Source organism: Tachyglossus aculeatus, chromosome X2 (assembly GCF_015852505.1).
Source record: "Tachyglossus aculeatus isolate mTacAcu1 chromosome X2, mTacAcu1.pri, whole genome shotgun sequence".
NCBI lineage: Eukaryota > Metazoa > Chordata > Mammalia > Monotremata > Tachyglossidae > Tachyglossus > Tachyglossus aculeatus.
In genome coordinates this window covers 30484497-30504934 of record NC_052100.1, presented here as the reverse complement: position 1 = coordinate 30504934, position 20438 = coordinate 30484497, and the positions used below count along the sequence as shown (strand labels likewise).

The 20438-nt window shown below is 45.9% G+C and overlaps 1 protein-coding gene across 1 annotated transcript in view; it reads right to left on the bottom strand.

The window, feature by feature from the left end:
• ZNF407 (zinc finger protein 407) overlaps positions 1 to 20438 on the bottom strand; it is a 258339-nt gene that overhangs the window by 148563 nt on the left and 89338 nt on the right. The window contains exon 3 of the mRNA XM_038771411.1: positions 2942 to 3016. Coding sequence (XP_038627339.1) covers positions 2942 to 3016 — 75 coding nt within the window. The remainder of the gene's footprint in view (positions 1 to 2941; positions 3017 to 20438) is intronic.

The window sequence follows — 20438 nt, the reverse complement described above, 5'->3', positions numbered from 1 at the left end:
CTGCTAGTTAAACTGCAAGCCCCACGTGGGCCAGGGACTGTGTCCAACTTGATTACCTTGTATCTACCCCTGAGCCTGGAACCCAGTAAGTGCTGAACAAAACCCCCAATTCTTACTACAGATGTTTGACTTCTGATGCATTAAAGAATCCCGGCTTCTGGTGAAACGCTACAGAACAAAGTTGCAATATGCTTCAGGTTTGCACCAGGAAATCGTGTTGGATTGTGAGCTCTTCCAGCCAGCCACCAAAAATAAGTTCCCGAGAGTTGGGAAAAGTCAAACTAACTTCATGCAAAATGCATATTTTAGAGCTGTGGAAGATTGGGATTTTTTCAACAACCTCTTATGAACATATTTTATTTTCTTGTTTTTGATGATAGTCACGCTGACAACTTTTTTTGGTCCATCAAACTTCAAACTATAATTATATGAATCTACTTTTAATAAATTACCATCTTTGCATATATCAGTCAAACCATGAAGCCTAAAGACTTGCAAACAAAATGTATTATTAATTTAATTGTCACAGCCTATTTAACTAACGTATATTAGTGTTTCCTATAATGTGCTATGTATCAGAGGGCAGAATTAAATTCAAAACATAAAAATAAACTAATTACATTGTCCTAGAGAAATTAAAATCGAGCAAGCTTGCAAAATTACAGGCAAGGCATTAAAGCTTTAAAAAGGTAAGAAAATGGTGTAACTTAATTTAGAGAACATTTATGCCCAAAGTGAGGGTTCAGCATGCTGATGGAGAGTTTCTTTGCTTTCTAAAGCCATTAAAAGACATCCGCTCCCCCTGCCAAGGAAGGGAGGGGGAGAGTGGAAAGAAGAGAGGAGTGTTTCAGCTTTATTGTGCTACATTACACTACTTAAATCTTAGCCATCACCAGCAAGGGACTTCTACTGGGAAATTATATTGCTATTGCTGACCTGCCACCACTGCTCCGTATTGCTCTACATTAGGAGGAATGCCAGATAAAAAGATTTCACCGACAAGAAGCACACAGAGACAAAACAGCCAATTGCATAGGAAAAAGGACAATTCTCTGCAAGATCTTGGTCTGGGGTCAGCCTGAGGGCGTCCCAAAGTTGAAAGGTGAAAAGTAGGGGGAGGAGGTCTGTTGGTTGGTCAGTCGGGGAAAACCAGGGCCCGAGGTTCCTGCCCTGCCTCCTGCTTCCAGGCGCCATGTCCAGGGGATCTAAACGCAGCAGACCGGACCACATCCATCCCTGGAGATCGGATCCTGCAGATGGTTCCCTAGTCCCCAAATGGGGATGGGGGAGCAGGAGGGGTGATGGGGTGGAGGAGAAGTCAGAGAGGTCTGGGGACTCCGGCAGTGAGCATGGCACTGCAAAGTCACAGGAGGCCTAGTCTGTGACCTGTCCTCCACGGACAAAAAGCAAACACGGCCACAGCCCCTGAGAAAGGACCTTGGAACAACAGGGTCTGACAGACAAGCAAAATAAAGTCCCTTGAAGACTTGCTTCTCCTAGTTTCTGTAAACTAACGTGACAGCACACATAAAAAGCAGCAATTTTGAGTGGCGATTTACATATTACACCTGTTTCACTGTGCTTGTTTCTACTTCCATTCAGTTTCCCCCCTAACTGTTTTTCCTTTCCGCATTTGGGATCAAACACCGTCAGGGAATTAGGGGGGGCGGCGTCTGTGGCCCAGACCCGACGGCAGTCACGACGAGCACCGGGGCCTCTGAGGGCACGGCGCCTGCCTCGCAGCACAACTGAGGAAACGTGGTCCAAGGCATTCGAAGTCAACTAGGTCTGCCATCTTGTACTTGTACTAAACAGAGAGCCGGGGTCCGTTAAACAGCCCTTGAAAAGGTACCAAACCCGAGTGACTCACCTCGTTAAGACGATGAACCTTAAACATCACTAAGGCCGGACTTCGAAATCCAACTGTCCTTCACAGCTGACTTATTTATCCGGTTCACATGCCGGAATAGATGCCTGCTCTCCCAACTGCGCTCTGTGACTTAGGTGGGTGAGGCAGGGGGGAAAGGGACCCTGCCCTTGACAGTCAGTCAGTCCGTGGTATTTACTGAGCACTTACTGTGTGTGGAACGCTATACTGAGCGTTTGAGAGAGTACAATATACCAATATAGGAGAAATGTCCCCTGCCCACTATGAGCTTACAGTCTCAACCGCTTGCTCTGAACAAGCAGGCCGGCTCGACCTCGGGTTCTCGATCCTCTCAAGGCACAGCCTGCTGCCCCGCGCTGACCATTCGGCATCATCCGGGACTGGGGCTAGGCTGGGGCAGTAGGGAAAGAGCCACTGTCCTGTGGAAACCGAGACCTGTCCGACAGCAGCAAAGCAGCCTGCCTGTGTCACGGGATGGCGACAGATCCCGACATAATTCCCGTTTGCAGATCCCCAACAGCAGGAAGCGTCGGGGGCGTCACTACCGTCACCGGGCGCAAAACTTTGTGGAGCTCTGCCCACTGATTACATTTCTAGATGAAGGCCACGGAACTTTACAAGCCCCGAGTGAGATTCTTGGGGACTCATCAGGCCCTTTATCAGATGGAACATTTCAGAAGTAGCCGCACTCACCTGGTGGCTGACATTGCTACGTTTCAATTCGCCTAATGTAATTAAGTCTATCCGATGGAGTTAATTATGCTACAGAAAATGAGGAGAACTTTAAGAAAGAGCCCTGGCAGCTGATGACATAATAATTGTAGGGTTATTTTTCACGACATGGCACCTGTCGTATTATTTTGGGAGAGATACGAGACTTTTTAAAAAAATATCTGTATGGTGTAATTCTTCAAACTGAAGATACAGTAACTTTAAAAAAAACCCTCAAAAATGTTTATGAATGCTAAAGCAGTTTGCATAGATTCTATATAGATTTAGCACAATAACTATACAAATGGGAGTTGAACTGATGTAGAGAAACAAGACTTTTACCTTTCCTTAGGCGTTCCGACTCCATGTTTACCTAGGAGATGAGTATTCAGATGCTTCTTCATCACGAAAGCGACCCTAAAAAAGATGAACAAAATTGACTTATACCATCGTATCCTTTTTAAAAACTCAAAGATGCCCATGTAGCTCTCTGTATGTCATTCTACAGATTCTTCTTCCTCCTCTCTATCTCCTTTTTTAAACTGTGAGCAACTGGAGGGCAGGACTTGGGTCTGCTCTGTTTATTGTACTCTCCGAAACTCTCAGTACAGTGTTCAGCACACAGTAAGCGCTTGATAAATACAATCAATTGAGGGGTAATGCAGTGGTTTGATGAAACCTTTCTACTCAGCGTGGCTCAGTGGAAAAGAGCCCGGGCTTTGGAGTCAGAGTTCATGGGTTCAAATCCCGGCTCTGCCAACTGTCAGCTGTGTGACTTTGGACAAGTCACTTAACTTCTCTGTGCCTGTTACCTCATCTGTAAAATGGGGTTTAAGACTGTGAGCCCCTCGTGGGAAAACCTGATCACCCTGTAACCTCCCCAGTGCTTAGAACAGTGCTTTGCACATAGTAAGCACTTAACAAATACCATCATCATTACTATTATTATTACTCCAACCCATTGTTGTGCTTTAGTTCTCGATTTGGAGGGTATTTCACAATTTCCTATCTTTAAGAAGGTGTACTTCTCTCTGCCTATTTCTCCTTGTGTCCTTCAAGTCATTTCGCCCTTCGTTCTGAATTGAGGTGGATTAGCTGCCATTTCATTCATTATTTAAGGGTGGATGAAAAGAAAAGTGATGTTTCAGAGGGTGATTCCTTGCACACAGGGAAACTGCACTGAAGGGCTGTGGGCGACATTTCTGCACACCACCAGGGAGACAGCGGGAGGGGAGAGAAGATCACTGCCTGATCCTCTAGCCTGTCAGCTTGTTGTGGGCGGGTAATGTGCCTGTTATACTGTTCTCTCCCAAATGCTTAGTACAGTGCTTTGCACACGGTAAGAGCTCAAAAAATACAATTGATCGACTGACCCGAGACTGAACTCTAAACCCGAATCAGTTCACTTCAGTCAATCTTGCGTGGGCCCGAGGAGTTTGTGGGTCCAGGTACCGAGCTCCCCTCTTCCTCCGGTAACCCTGGCACAGCGTTGTGACTCCGTCATGTGACCACTCTTTCCAATTTAGATATCTTCCCAGAGCTTTGGGGGTGAAATGGCTTTCGGGATAAGCAAAAATCCTTACTGTTCTAAGTTTCAGTGTGAAAAGGGCTTGAAAACATTTCTGTTAATTATGTATTACAGCTGTCCTTCATAAACTTAATTACTCATAGCTGAAAGGCACAAGGCTTGATTTGCATATGTATATGAAAGGCATGACATATGCAAAAATATGATTTTAATTAGCATTTTATGAAATGAAGGGCTACAAATCTAGTTGGCATGTGATAAGATTTTTAACATTCCACACTGAATTCATCTGGACTTGTTTGCACTAATGGACAATGAAGAAACAGGGAAATGCCGAGCCGTTATGACCCGGGTGAGTCACCCGACTCCAAGCGAGGCGCACGTCTGCCCCAAATATGTTAACGCAGCGTCTCCGTGTCTCATCTACTTTGGGCATTTTCACGTTGCTCCAGAAACTCTCGCGGCTGAGCAGCCTTCAGGGCCAACAAGAAAAGTCTCTCTTTTTTTGAAATCAGGAGAGTGACTTCATTTCTTCTTCTACAGAAGAAATATGTAAAAATCCCTGGATTGTTTCTTGTCCTTTATTTATTTCAGGGATTCGTCCACTTGGACATCCGTGAATTCGAAGCCCTAAACAATTGATCATACTATCATGATGATTAGGGTCATTATTAGTCCAATGTCAGGAGGATTCTGTTTAAAAGAAACTAATTGGTATGATGTAACATTTTTGTTAAAATAACAATATCTGAGATGCCACAACGGTTTTTGTTTCTGATAGAAAATAAACTTGTGTTTCCATATCAGTGAACACAGAAGACATTTAAAAATAATAACGATCCTCTCTTTCCCTGGCCACACCCTGGGCCCTCTTATTTTAAATTAAAAATCTAAGGTGATTGGTAAGGTGTGAGAGTTGCGGACCTAATGTTGGGAATTAAAGCTCATCCGTGAGAGTAAGTACAAGTCTAGAATCCTAAATCCTCAGAAATAAGGCTGGTGCGGTTTCGAGGTGGAAATAATGAACCTGGCAACACTGCACACTCAGCAACAGATGTGGCACCGGGTCAGCTGTATTGGAAACAGGACGGAAAAAGCAGGGGCCTGTTCCCTCTCTCCCCACCCTCCACGGATTCTATGGGAAACAGGCAGAAAAAGCAGGGCCCGCTCCCTGCCTAGCCTTCCACTGACTCTTTGGGAAATGGTATGGAAAAACCTGCCTCTCACTGTCTCTACGGGAAAAGGGATGGAAATGTTCTGGTCCCATCACATCCCACATCTCTCCACCTCCCAAAGCCTCCTGCAAGTTGACGGGTATCTCAGAGCACGACTCAAATAGACATTGGTTTGCATTTCTTCACCAATGGAGCAGAAGAAGACTTTCACAACGATCATGTTCCCGCCCTCTCCGGCAACCTCCACACCTCGTCAAACAGTTTCAAGTCTAAATTAACTCCCAGCACACAAAAATAATAATAATAATGATGGTATTTGTTAAGTGCTTACTATGTGCCAAGCACTGCTCTAAACACTGGGGGAGATAGAAGGTAATCAGGTTGTCGCCCGTGGGGATCACAGTCTTAATCCCCATTTTACAGATGAGGTAACTGAGGCACAGAGAAGTTCAGTGACTTGCCCAAGTCATACAACTGACAAGTGGCAGAGCCGGGATTAGAACCCACAACCTCTGACTCCCAAGCCCGTGTTCTTTCCACTGAGCTATGCTGCTTCTCAAGCACATGAAAAAGCCAGGCCATAGAGATTGAGATTTTTGTCCCTGGTAAAATCTCATGATCCATCACCCATGACAGCCCCACCATGTCAGTCACCAAGGCAGCCACTGAAGGCTTTGAATTTTGCCTTCTCAGAAGCCCGCCTCTGCCAAGCTGGATGAAAGAAGGAGAACAGAAGGGTCCAAGTCCTCGCAGCCAGCTCAAATCCACCTTCTCACTGTGTCTTATTCCCAACTCTCCAATCTTTCACTCCTGGCTCACATCCTTCCTCTTGCCTGGAACGCTCTTCCCTTCACATCTGCCAGAACTCGGCTCTCCCCAGTTTCAAAGCCTCCTGAAATCTCACCATTTCCAGAAAGCTTTTCCCAGCATAACCCACGCTCTAACCTACCCAGCTCACATCCCAACTCTCACAGCTATCTTCAATCAATGCTATTTCCTGAACACTTACTATGTGCAGAGCACTCTATTAAGTGCTTGGGAGAGTACAATGCAACAGAATTAGCAGACACATTCTCTGCCCATAATGAGCTTAGAGTCTACAGGGGGAGACACACATTAATATAAACAATTTATAACGTATAATTTAAGGAAATATATGTAAGTGCTGCGGGGTTGAGGGTGGGGCAAATAACAACTGCCCAAAGGTCAAAGATCCAAGTGCACAGAAAACACAGAAGGGAGAGTGAGCCGGGGAAAAGAAACTCACCTCAGCACTTTTGCACTTCACACGACCTTTTTGTGCTTCTGCACTCATCACTTTTCACCATCTACTATTTAAGCATTTCTTCCAGCTTTTGGTAAATGATTACGTGTCTGTCTCCCCTTCTGAATTGTAGCTTCCAGAGGGCAAGGACCATTTCTATTAACTCTAATGAGATGCCCCAGGAGCTTGGGTTCCTCCCACAGAAGATGCTCAGAAATTATTGTTGACGGACTGACTGACTGGATCAAGGTCTTGCCAACTCCTAGAGCTCAACTCTTCTCCCAGGCCATGACCTCGAGGATTCCCCCAGATGGGGATGTCAGGTTATTTTGGGCGGTGAGAAATTTTACACATGCAGTGGTAATGCCAGGACTTCCACAGTGGAAACCAAGACCAGGAAATCTTGTATCACACTCACAGTGTAGATCTGCTACTCTAAGATTCAGAGTCCCATAGAGTCACCGGGTGTCAAACTGCCAGAACTAAACACTGGGAAGCAGCATAGCCTTGTGGAACAGGCTTGGGCCTGGGAATCAGAGGAGCTGGGTTTTAATTCGAGTGCCGCCACTTACCTATTGTATGGCCTTAAGCAAGTCGCTTAGCTTCTCTGAGCTGCAGTTCCCTCATCTGTACAGTAAATACCTGTTCTCCCTCCTACTCAGACTGGGAATCACATGTAGGTCAGGGGCTGTGTCCGATCTGATCACCTTTTATCTACCTCAGCTCCTAGTATGATATCTGGAACATAGTAGGTGCTTAACGAATACCACAATTATCATTATTATTATTATTATTATTATTATTATTATTATTATTGTTATTATTATTATTATTGTCACACACCTGGTTCCTGGTTTGTAAAACACAGCGGCCGATCATTAAACTAAACAAACTAGGGGGATGCAGATCTGCTGTGGGCTCAAATAGGCAGTCAAACATCATTCAGTCGCATAGTAAGGCACAGGGCATTGCGCAGGAAAGAACATGCAGAACTTCACTTAATGACTCTGAAAAGTGACCATGAGCCATTATTCCACTTAGGTTGAAATGGTACAAAAAATACTGTCAGTGATGTAATTTGCCTTTTTTTTTTTAGCTACATGTCACATGTCATTAAAAATATATGGAATTTATTGCAGTTTTACTTAACATATCTTTTTATGATGAATGGGGTATTACATTTCTGAAAATGACCTTAAATTAATTGAGTTTTTATACTAGAGTTTTACAAGTTAATTTCATTATTAATGGTATACTTATGAAATAAAGATGGTGTTATGGATGTCGATGGTGAATTAAGTGTTCCATTTCTCCTACTGACTCACCACCACAGAGGTTAAACTCGATGCGAGAGTGTATTCATTAAAGGAAATGTGGGGCTGCAACCTTGAGGAACTTGGACTCACTTGGTCGAAGAGGGGGCTCCCCTCATCATGATGGGCTCGCCAAAATTCAGGGCAAGAAGGTACATTAATATTCAACCTCCGTCTTCAACCGTAACTACTCAGATTACTGAATTCCTTTCCGACGACTGTACGGGAGGTCAGTTTCCCTGCCCTGCTAGGTGGCAAGATGGCATATTTAACCAGGAGATCCGCAGCAAGGAAATAGTTACAAAATATTCAGAAATGCAAAAGCCAGGGGAAATGATGACAGAGCTGGCAAATTACCGGAGAGAAGGTCAAAGCCATAACCTCCTATCCGATCCTGTGGCTTCAGGTCAAGCTTGAAAGATTGGGTCAGAAACCAGACCCCAGCCTGACTAACCACAAGTGCTTCAACTGGAAATTAAAGGGATGATGGGCCCTGTCTGGGCCCTTCTCGATGTATCTCCAGGCATCCCGGAATGGGCAGAGGACAGGGAACGCCGGACGTCCCTTAGGGTGGTCCCCTGCCTTTGGGAAAAGTGGGGGGGAGGAGAGGGTGTGAGGCTCGGAAGCCCGCTTCGCTCATGGCGATGGAAGATGGGCCGGAGTTAGGTGGGGCTTTCGACCAGTCAGGATTTTCATAATGGAAGAGAAAACCAGAAGGGGTGCTGATTACTGGATAACTCTTCTACCCCAAAACCACAAAGACATTTTGAACTACTACATTTGTGCCAAATCTATCCCCAAGAGCCGCTCATTACCCACCACATCAAGCGGAAAGTCCCGCCAGTGGGCATCGAGGTTCACGGGCAGCTCTTGCCTTCCAATATATCAGCACTCTTGACTTGCCAGACCCCAGCTCACACGTTCTGGGTTCCTCCCAAGCATGCCTTCTTATTGTTCCTGACTCTCTGACCTCTGACCCTTCGTTGATGTTGCTCTGCCTGGGACCCCCTCCCCCTTCAAACCTGGCAGACTGCCGCTCTCCTCATCTCCCCATCTCCAAAGCTTCCTGAAATCCCACCTCCTCTAGAAAGCTTTCCCATTATTTCCCATTATTAATGATAGTATTTGTTAAGTGCTTACTATGTGCAAAGCACTGTTCTAAGCGCTGGGGAGGTTACAAGGTGATCAGGTTGTCCCATGTGGGGCTCACAGTATTAATCCCTATTTTACAGATGAGGGAACCGAGGCCCAGAGAAGTTAAGTGACTCGCCCAAAGTCACACAGCTGACAATTGGCGGAGGTGGGATTTGAACCCATGACCTCTGACTCCAAAGCCTGTGCTCTTTCTACTGAGCCATGCTGCTTCTCTAGGTTGTGTCCACCCAAAAGCCACCCTAAGCACATATATATTTTCATCTATGCATATGTTACTTATTCATTCATAATAATTAATAATAATTACAGTACTGAATTATGTACTTTGTATGGGCCAAGTACTGTAGTATGTGCTGGGGTAGATGCAAGATCATCAAATTGGACAAAGTCTCTGTCCCACATGAAGCTTACAATCTGATTAGGAGGGAGTGATATTTAATTCCCATTTTACAGATGAGAAATCTGAGGCCCAGAGAAGTTAAATGATTTCCCCAGGGTCACACAGCAGACAAGTGCTGGAGGCAGAATTAGAACCCAGGTCCTTTGCTTCCCAGATCCATCCCCTTTCCACTAGGTCATGCTGCTTCATCTATTCCTCTTTCAATATTCTGGCTACTACCAGTTGTGGGTTTTTTTTGTTCAATCAATCAATCGGTATTTATTGGGTACTTACTGTGTGTAGAGCACTGTACTAAGCACTTGGGAGAGTTCTTCCTCCTGCTCCCTCCTCCCTTCTCTTCCCCCCTCAGCCATAAGAATGTAGGCTCCTTGAGAGCGGAGAATGGGTCTTGCTTCTGATGTTCTCTCAAGCCCTAATTATTAATTTATTCGTTAATTCAATCGTATTTATTGAGTACTTTGTGCACAGCACTGTACTAAGCACTTGGAAAGTACAATATGGCAACAAATACAGTACATTGGTCACTCAGTAAATACTTCTGAGTGACTGAGCCATTCCCCAACTAATTCCCACTTTCCATTCGTCTTGTCATCTCTGAGCCACCCTCAGCCCTTATGTTTGCAATGGTTTATGGGTTTCACTTGAGTTTATTTTCCCTTTTCTCACTTTTTGTTTTTACTGAGTGTATCTGCTTTTCCTCCTGTTCCCTTGGTATGCCTACGATTTGTGTCTGCCTGTCTCCCCCATTAAACTCTAAGCTCCAGAAAGGCAGGAGCCATGTCTGTTACTCTTATTGTAGCTTCCAAGAGCCCAGGGCAGTGGTCTGCTTACAGTGGGAGCTCAATAAATATACGACGCAAATCATGGAATGGGGCTAATTTTCCAAATCTCTCAACACTTTCCACATCAGATATATGGGGCTTGGTGGGGCAATGTGAACTGAGTACTTTACAAAGAGGAGGAGACACAGGCTCGTTACCTTAAAAAGACTTCCTTTTTGATTTCCTTGTGTTTTGAGTCGTGTCTTTTGATTGACCTTCCAAGGCAAAGTTGCACAGAAGTTTACAGGGAATGGGACAAGCACCTGGGCAGAGGCAGAGGAGCAATGACACTGCTCCTGACTCCCTTTGTAGCAAATGATAGACAGCAGAGCTGTCGATGTGCTGTTCAATGACCTGCATCAATCTCCAGAGTAATTTACTGTCTGTGTTGGACAGATCACAATGGATGAGTCTCCTGTCATCAATCAATCAATTTGGTTGTTCCTACATTTTCCTGAAGCTATTGCGAGAGAGAGAGAGAGAGACCAAGACAGAGAGACAGAGAGAGACAGAGATGGTGACAGAGACGGAGCATACTCAGGAAAAAGAAAATTGCTGTTTCCTTTTGCTATCCTTCTTTCTCCAGTTGCTAACAGCGATGGTACCTAGGATCCTTGAGACTTCCAAAGCCCTGGTGTCTGGAGGGGTCAGTCTCCTTTAAATTCTGACCAGAAAGTAGATATTGAAAAAGAATCCACAGGGTGAGAATGGCTATATCAAAGCTGATTCCACCACGCCACTGAATTTCCTCACTGTACTTGCTCCTGCATATGTGACCATCAATTCCCCACTTCTCATTGCAGAGACACGGGCTCCTCCTCCTCCTCTTCCTGTGAGCCTGAGCAGAAATGTCAGGACTTGGGTCTGGAAGTGAGAGGGTGGGGACAGAGTCCAGGCCAGGGTAGCACCCTGGGGCCTCTTCAAAAAGGAGACTCAGCCATCTGCGGGCTCGGTCTGCATTGGATTCAATGAAGCAGATGAATAAGCCCAGTGTGGGCAGGGGTCGTCTCTCTTTATTGCTATATTGGACGTTCCAAGTGCTTAGTACAGTGCTCTGCACACAGTAAGTGCTCAATAAAAGCGACTGATTGAATGAATGAAAAAACACAGTCCAACATAGAAATCCTGTACATCCTGCGCACTGATCTGCTACTAAAATAGGGAGGAGGTGGGAGCGAGGGAATGACCGAGCTCAAAGCTTTCAGAGCTTCGCATCGCCTACCCTCTCATTCTGGGATACCAGCCGTAACATTCCACAGTCATTCACATGGGAATCCATAGAAAGCCATTGGGCATTTGTGGTTTTCTACCGCCCGCACGTTTAATCCTTTCACCACTATTAAAAATGACCACTGGAAGGGTGTCCTATTTCCGGACCAGCCAGTGGGAGACGTAGCATTCGAAGGAAACACGAATTAGCAGAGTGCTCATATCGATGTACCAGATTATTTCTTGAATAAATGTGCATCTTCCCTGGCTGTAACTATGGCGAACGATGACAGGCCCAGAGACGCAGGGCTATTTTTTTGGTTGGGATTTTGAAGCATTAGACTGAGGAAGGCCTTCATATCTTTCACCCGAAGATATATTTATGAGGACCGGATGACTATACTAACTAAAAATTAATGACCTGTGAATCGGGTCAGACAAAAAACAAACACGTGGCAATCAATTTCCAAGAGCGCAGGCCTCTAATTCTCCCCAAACACCTATGTTTAGAAATGAATCTGACGGCGTTCATGCATCATTACTAAAAACAACTGCCTGCTGGAGCGAGATGGAGACCTCGGTGGGTCTTGCTTGTAAACAAAATAAAGATATACTGAATAGGAGGGCACTTCCCCCAAAGAGACACAGAACTCAAGGGCTGGGGACGGCAGGCTACAACTCACCGATATAAAGGCACAGAACACTGCAGGTAGCGAGCGAAGCAGGTACCCATTTGCACTGCTTAACTGCTTTTGCAATGAAGAAACAACTCCCTCCTCCCCTTTTCCTGCCCTGCCTGCTTAATGAGCATGTGAAGAGAGTTGAACAATTTGGAAACCTCCGAAGTCAAAAGGTATTCGGGCTGTCAGTAATCCGCCTTGCAAACATATGACAAAATTAGCACTGTTATGAAATATGTTTACTTCAAAACTCAGAGGAGTTAATGAATGCTAAATGATAATACAAGGCAGTGTGACGATGTTTACATTTTCAACACACCTTACCAAACCGTTTCTAGGCTAGAAGACGCACGTGGCTCGTGGCTCTATTCATTCTTCTTCTGTGGCTCCCAAATAGTTGCACAGACCCCTCCAGCACGTGGGCGCTAAATTAGCGGCTGCTTCAGGCTCAGAAAGACCCCAAGGCCGGTCAGGGGCCGACACAAGTAAAATGCCCCCTCCTCCGGGAGGCCTTCTTCGAGTAACTTCCAAGCCCTGCGGTGAGGCAATCCAACAGATGTCTCCAACACTACTGTTATATCACACTCTCCCAAGTGCTTAATACAGTGCTCTGCATACAGTAAGCACTCAATATATATGACTGAATGACAGACTCTGTGGATTGAGTTATACCCAACCTTGGAAGTTGGGAACACTGGCAGAGACGAATGAATGTTCAGTGATTTACTCTCATGACTCTGTCTCCCTTATTAGAGTGTAAGCTCTTTGTCGGGAGCACTCTGGGCCCACTACTAGCTATCACCACCCTCGTGACCACCGAAGCTACTCCCAGCCCGCTTTGGACTCCAACAATCCCCAGAAGTTGAATTGTTACCCTTCTGGTTTCTCCATTAGATCGTGAGTGTAACAGGAATATTTATTTATTCATATTGATGTCTGTCTCCCCCTCTAGACTGTAAGCTCGTTATAGCAGGGAACGTATCTGCTAATTCTCTTGTCTCATCCTCTCCCAAGTGCTTAAAACAGTGTTCTGCACCTAGTAAGTGCTCAATAAATACCACTGATCGATTGACTGATTGACTGATTGAATACATATCATGTCTCACTTCTAACTGACCCCTAGTTCCCATATAGTGCTCTTCCCACGTCAGGCACCCAGAAGAGCACTCTGCCCACACCAGGTGCCCAGGACAGTGCTCTGCCCACACTAGTTGCCCAGGATATTGCTCTCTCCAGAAACGCAGCCTACATACAAACTCTGCCCACAATAGTCACCCAGGACAGAGCTCTGCCCATAAAAGGCACCCAGGATAGCACTCTGTCCACAACAGACACCTTGTTACATCGCTCTGCCCAAAAAGGGCATCTCTGTACATCTCTCTGTGTTCAACAGGTGCCTCTGTATATCGCTCTGCCCACAAAAGACACCAAGACTAGTGCACTTTCCTCAACAAATGCTTCAGGACAGTGATCTGCCCACAACAGGCGTTCGGTACAATGCTCTCCTCACAATAGGTACTTAATACGGCACTCTGCCCACAACAGGAGCCTAGGAAACCACTCTGCCAGGTGCCCAGTACAGTGCTCTACCTACAACAAGCACTAGATAAGGAGCTCTGCACAGTAGACAGCGAGTAGAGTGCTCTGCATAGCACACGGTGGTCACCCAGTCCATTCTGGGGATACTGTCAATAACATCATCCCAATTGCTAAGGCCAGTGTCATTCTCAGGGCAAAAAAACATGTCAGAGAACTACGCAAAGTTAATGTTGCATTTTGGAGATGGAACTATTCACAGTTTTGCCTCAACTGATCGTCTGTGCCTTCAGGGTGATGTGAGAAATATGAAGACTGATCTGTTAATAGTGGGACGTGCTTGGAAAGGCACAATGCAGGTTCCTTTGGCCATGTCTCAGCCTCTCCCAGCCCGGCAGGCCCGATGGCCCGAGTAGCCCCGGAGGACTGTGGAGTCTCCATTCGGACAGGGGAGAATTCAGCCATGTCTCTGGCTTTCTGCCGTGAAACTGCCAGCAGAAGGGAGATTAGTCTTGTCTCGATTTAAAACCATTTTCAATTCAACACCAGAACAACCTAAACTAACTTGAAATGAGAACCCTCTCTAATCATTCTTTCTAAAACACAATTAATACAGGTATTGATTTCCCAAATGCAAATTATGGAGTCACTTTGTCACAAGCTCATCAACTAAAATTGTCTGAACCGAAAAATTGATTTTGGAGGACTCATCCGGCCTGTGTCAGAAGACTGAAATTCATCAAGTCAAGCAGGAATATGAGTTCCAAAAACAACTTTTTTCCTTGAAATCACAACCAATTAAGGATTTGGGGTATTTTTGTATGTTTCTGGGTTTTTTTTGTTAATCTGGTCCTAAAAATCTCAGAGGTTCCCACTAGAAAGAAGGAATGCAAGTTCTGGAGAGATAATAATAATAATAATAATGGCATTTATTAAGCGCTTACTATGTGCAAAGCACTGTTCTAAGCGCTGGGGAGGTTACAAGGTGATCAGGTTGTCCCATATGGGGCTCACAGTCTCAATCCCCATTTTACAGATGAGGTAACTGAGGCACAGAGAAGTTAAGTGACTTGCCCAAAGTCACACAGCTGACAGTTGGCGGAGAGATGCTTGCTATTGGAAGAAATTAAAGCATTTGTTCTTCCTATCAGCCAGCCTGCACAGCTCAGCACAAGGGGAAGGAACTGTGTCGGCTCTGCGCCATAAACGGCTCAGACCGGTCGAACCAAGTGGGCAATTCCTCACCTGCAGCCAAACAAATTTACCTCTTGTGCCCTGAAGGAACCAACATCACCTTCCCTTCTGATGACCTGAGCTGGGTCCAGGGTAAACATGGAGGAAAACCTTTCTTGTCTGAAGCCTTACCCCTGGCATCATCTGTGGCACTCCACTGGGATCAGAGAGTCAAGGAGGCCACTGGCACGTTCATCTTAACACGAACACTCCTGCACTTGCCTCTCCGAAAGCAGATCAGCTCTGGGTCAACTGAGGTGAGAGCCCTTTCCTCCCTCTCAGCTGCCCTAGCAGCCACAGTATCCAGCCTAACTCACAGGGTGGAGTTTTTCCCCAGCTTGGTAGGGAACCCTGCAACAACACGATTGCCAACAGATGTGGCTACTGTCAAAGACTCACATCTAGTCAGGGCCAATGCTCAAGAGTGCTACGAACAGTCAACGTTTCACCCTTTTCAGCAGCTCCCTTTGCTGCCCACGTACACTGACCCGAGGCTGGCATTCCCTTTGCCACCCATGAGAATATGACCATAAAAATATGAGATTTTTATGACCAGATTAACAAAAAACCCCAGAAACATACAAAAATACCCCAAACCCTTAATTGGTTGTGATTTCAAGGGAAAAAGTTGTTTTTTGAACTCATATGGCTCAGTGGAAGGAGCACGGGCTTTGGAGTCGGAGGTCATAGGTTCGAATCCCGGCTCTGCCATATGTCTGCTGTGTGACCTTGGGCAAGCCACTTAACTTCTCTGAGCCTCAGTTACCTCATCTGTAAAAATGGGTATGGAGACTGTGAGCCTCACGTGGGACATCTTGATCACATCGTATCCCCCCAGAGCTTAGAACAGTGCTTTGCACATAGTAAGCGCTTAACAAACGCCAGTATTATTATTATTATTATTATCTACAATGCCCCAGGGCTGGAGTTCCCTTTGCTGCCCATCTACATTGACCCACGCTGGGGGGGAAAGTCTTTCAAGTTGCCACCATCATTTTACCTAAGTCTTGCTGGCAGCCTGAAAGGCAAAACAGAAAAAAATGAGGCTGCCGGCAGCGGCTGCCACCTTGGGAATCAAACAGAGCAGTTCGAAATGCGACTGCCCCTAGCTCGTGGAGAAAGCTCCCAGGATTGCTATCTCTCCAAGCTCCAGAGCCACAGAGGGAGCAAATGACTTACAGCCTTGTAGACAGCCAGGGGAGCTCCAAACTCATCGTCCACCAAGGGGGCCCCATCTAGGACGACTCTTTCGCACCTGGAACTCACGAGTTGCTTTGACTTCTTCTCTACACACCAAGCATCCTTCACTTCCTTCATTCAATCATATTTATTGAGCTCTGTGTGCCAAGCACAGTACTAAGCTCTTCACTTGAAACTCAAGTGATCATCATAAGGTGACATTTACCAGGGCCTTTTCAAGCTCCTGGCACCAGGCACTGTACCCAGCTCCAGACTCTATGCCTCTCGTCCACCACTCTCAGTGACCATGAGTAGATAAGCAGTGTAGTCTAGTGGATTGGGCCAGTCACTTCACTTTTCTGTGCCTCGATTCCCTCAACTGTAAAATGGGGATTAAGACTGTGAGCCACATGTGGGGCAGGAACTGTGTCCAACCTGATTAGCCTGTATCTACCCTGGTGCTTAGTACACCGCCTGGCACGTAGTAAGCACTGAACAAATGCCATTAAAAAGAAAAAAAGGGCTGTTCTTGAGATGGGCCAGCAGGCCAACTGCAACTACACCGGTGCAGACAAGCCTCATCCTGAAATGTCAAGTCCCAGACTTGGTGCCTAGGAACTGCCAATAAGGAGAGTGGTTTGTGCAGTGCCATTCGTTCTTTCACCCCTGCAGTCAGGCGCCTGCTGTGACATAGCTGCTGGAAACCAGTGAGGCCTAGTGAAAAGAGCACAGGTCTGGGAGCTGGAGGATCTGGGTTCTAATCCCGGCTCCCGTCATGCTGGGTGACTTTGGACAAGTCCCTTCACTTCTCCGTGCCTCCCTGACGGACTGACAAAGATAAGGACAAGGTGGTGGACTTGGGCTGGACAAACCAACCTCAGGGAATGAGATGGGCCGAGGTGGGTTGGGACCACCCAAATACAGCAGAAAGTGAACTGGAAAACACAGGCCAAACTGGGATGGCAGCAGACTAATAGAAGTGGCATGTAAGAGTCAGGATGGCCCCACTACACTCTGAAGGGGCGAGTCCAGTGCCTGACTCACGGAGACCTGGGTGGGTGGGGAGAGGAGGGCCACCACGATAAGGGATGGGAAACTAGTGTAAAGTGGAAAGGTTTAAGGAGTTGGGGCTTGAGTCTGGAAAGGAGAGGGCCAAAGGGGGCTGAATGCCTGAGCTCCAGAGTCTGCAGGTGGGGTTGTGGAGAGGATGCAAAGCAGCTGTTTGCCTTGCTTACAGAGGACAGAACAAGAGGAAGCAGGTTGAAATTAAAGCAGGAGAAGTTTTCCCTTCCCTCTAAGCAAGAACTTCCAGAACCTCAGAGGGCTAGTTCATTTGAACAAGGTTCAATTCAGGATCTACTCTGGAGATCGTCATGAGGAGAGTAGGCCCCCTAGCAATCCTAGAACTGTTTAGTCATTCCCCTTCCCGGAGGCAGGGGACTGGACCTGATGGGAGTGCGATTATCCGCAAGCAAACATCCAGGGACGTTTTTCCTGGGGTTCCATTCTGGTGCCATTGGGACGAGCGAGGAATGGGGGAGAGGAAAATGAGGACTTTGATTAAAGTGTCTGTCTCCTCTGCCAGATTGTAAGTAAGCTCAGTGAGGGCAGGGATCATGTATAGTCTTACTCTGCCAAATGTTTGGGCAGTGCTCTGTCCCTAGTAAGCATATAATCAATGCTACTGATTGATTGATTGCAGTCATTTGGTCTCTTCCCGTTTGCCTCTCCCATCCCAACCATGGAAGTTCAGGAGCAGTACAATGAATATGACTAGCTCCCTGTCCTGGGAGCTTTTTTGGTACTGTTTTTCCTAGGCTCGATCCCTTGTTTCTTTAATTTTCCTTTCCTACCCTAGGGACGATGATGGTGATGATGAAAACAGAAAGAGCAATAATAATATATAATAATAAAAATACTATTTTCAGAAACTTCTGGCCCAGTAAGATATCAAGGAAATGATGGGGCTTTTGCCTCTGCATTGTATTGTTAAAAGTCGGAGGGGAATTGCTTTTCTCTCAATTACACTGTGTTTGGCTGCTACAACTGGGACTGTGGACGGCCTGCTCATGGAGACCAGCAAGAACTTCTAGGACGAATTACAGCCCAAAGGAACAAGTCCAAATCCTCGTTTTTCCCCTGGCTGCAGTCCCTCCCACTTTCTCCCCCAACCCTTCCTGGCACTCTGGACCCTTCACGGGTTAATACAAGAACAGCAGACTGGAGCTGTAAGAAGAGGGCCAGCCACCGTGTTAAGACAAAAATGTCTCGGTGAACAAAAGCCTCCTGTGGTCCCCTCAACTCGTTTTGGGGAGGAATCGAGTGGCCCAAAGCAGGCATGGCTGGATTTGGTGACAAGACCAAGAGCCCAGACACGTTCCGAGCCGCGGGGGCCTCGGGGCTGCCGACTGGGTAGTATTTTGCGCAGGAAAATTGACGGAGATGGAAGCCATTCTGCATGGAACAGTGGCGCTAGCTAACAAATGAGACTTCCGTGGGCCGGATGGGAGGGAGTCCTGCCTCATCTGCCACCCCTAATGACAGTAGCCACCTGCTGTTTGATTGCCCCAGCTGGAGCCAGACCGCACTCCTTGGTGCCGAACCCTGCCCACGAGCACCACTCTCGCTCTGCGCCTCATTACTTTGATGAACTTTTTCCGGTCAGCACCCATGAAGGCCTGAGGAAGGACCGCGCGGCCCGACCTGCCACGGGCCAGGCCTCGGCCAGACCGCACGAGGAGGTCGTGGCCGGTCGCCGGGCTGCAGCTCCCGGCGACACCTTCATCGACGAGGGCTTCCTGGGCTGGTGTCCACGCTCCCCAGCGTCATGAAATACTCAGCCCTAAACGTCTTCTTTCTTTCTCGTCGCAGCGGAGAGATCAGCGCATCCCGCTCAAATGAAGCTTTTTAATGGTCGGCGTTACTATAAGAAACCTAATGGACTGTTCATGATTGCCGCTACTGAGCAACCAAATTCCACATTCTCTAGATTCAAATCCACAGCTAGCAAATGTTCCTGGGTCTGCTTATAAACATGCACACACTCCACACGCACACACACACAACACACAACCTCCACACTCTCATTCTTCTCAGAGACCCCCACACACATATTGTCATTCTCACACACACACGCGTGCGCAATCCCTCACACAAACACACCCGGACTTTAAACAGCTCCATCGGCATCTTGGCAAAAATAAAGTTAAGATTGAATCTGAAACCAACAACTCCTAGCTTTCCACTGAGGTAGCTGGAAAACAATGAAAGTATGAAAAAAACCCTCCCCAAATGGACTCAAATAGTTGCCACTAAGCCAAATCCAGAGTGTACAATTTTTAAAACTGTGGTTCAAACACCATAAAACCAAAATGATCTCTTTTATTGGACCCTCGGTCTCCCCAGCCGCAATCTCAGCTCTTGCTAAAATCAGGGACCAGTGAACTAATTCTCACCTGGAAACATTCCATCTGCGGCTATTTTGAAACCGAGAATCGGAAAAGAAATACCATTGGGTGTTTATGCCACATGATCAACATTTTAAATGTTCAATTTGTAAATAATTTAAAGACCTCTTTTATGTTAAATAATTTATAATAAATAGTGCTTTATGCTTGATCACTTGAGTTTAACCCAAAGGTTTCCTTTCAACATAAAATCATCCTTTTGGTGTCAACGCACATATATTTGCCCATATTTACATAAATCATTAAGATTAATATATATGCTATTAATAATAATTCCATTAACATTCTGAAATCACCAAATAACATTTTGATTTTCTAGTGCCTGCAGGCTATTATAAGCCTAAAAACCAGAACATTTTCAGTATTCATTGTGTACCAATCCAGCTGATCAGTTTTGACAAATTTATGCAATGTTATAAGCCATTAAACTTCATTTAGTTTCATTAAAAAATTCTACCTTAAAAAATGCAACTGTCTTTTTTTTGTACAGGCAATGCATTCCTATTATTCAGTTTTTTCCCCCTCAAAGCAGATAAAACGTGTTCCACATTGTTGAGTTTCATTTTGAAATTTCCATTAATTGTTAGTATTCAAAATATTGATATTTAAGTTACAAGATGAGACAGCTTGAACTTTACCAATGCTGCTGAGCACAGACATTGTTCTGGAACTTGTTTTGCCAAAGTGCTGGAAAGAGCTGCTGACTTTCATTCCAGAACCTTAACAAAGTTCAGGATTTTCAAAGCCAAACACTTCTTCACATCCATGTTTTGATGTTTTACAGAAATGAGTTGGGACAGAGGGAAAAAAAAGTGTTGCCCAATCAAGGCTGTAATAAAGCTTCCCAAAAAACTTGAGAACACTCGGGGAGCAATCATT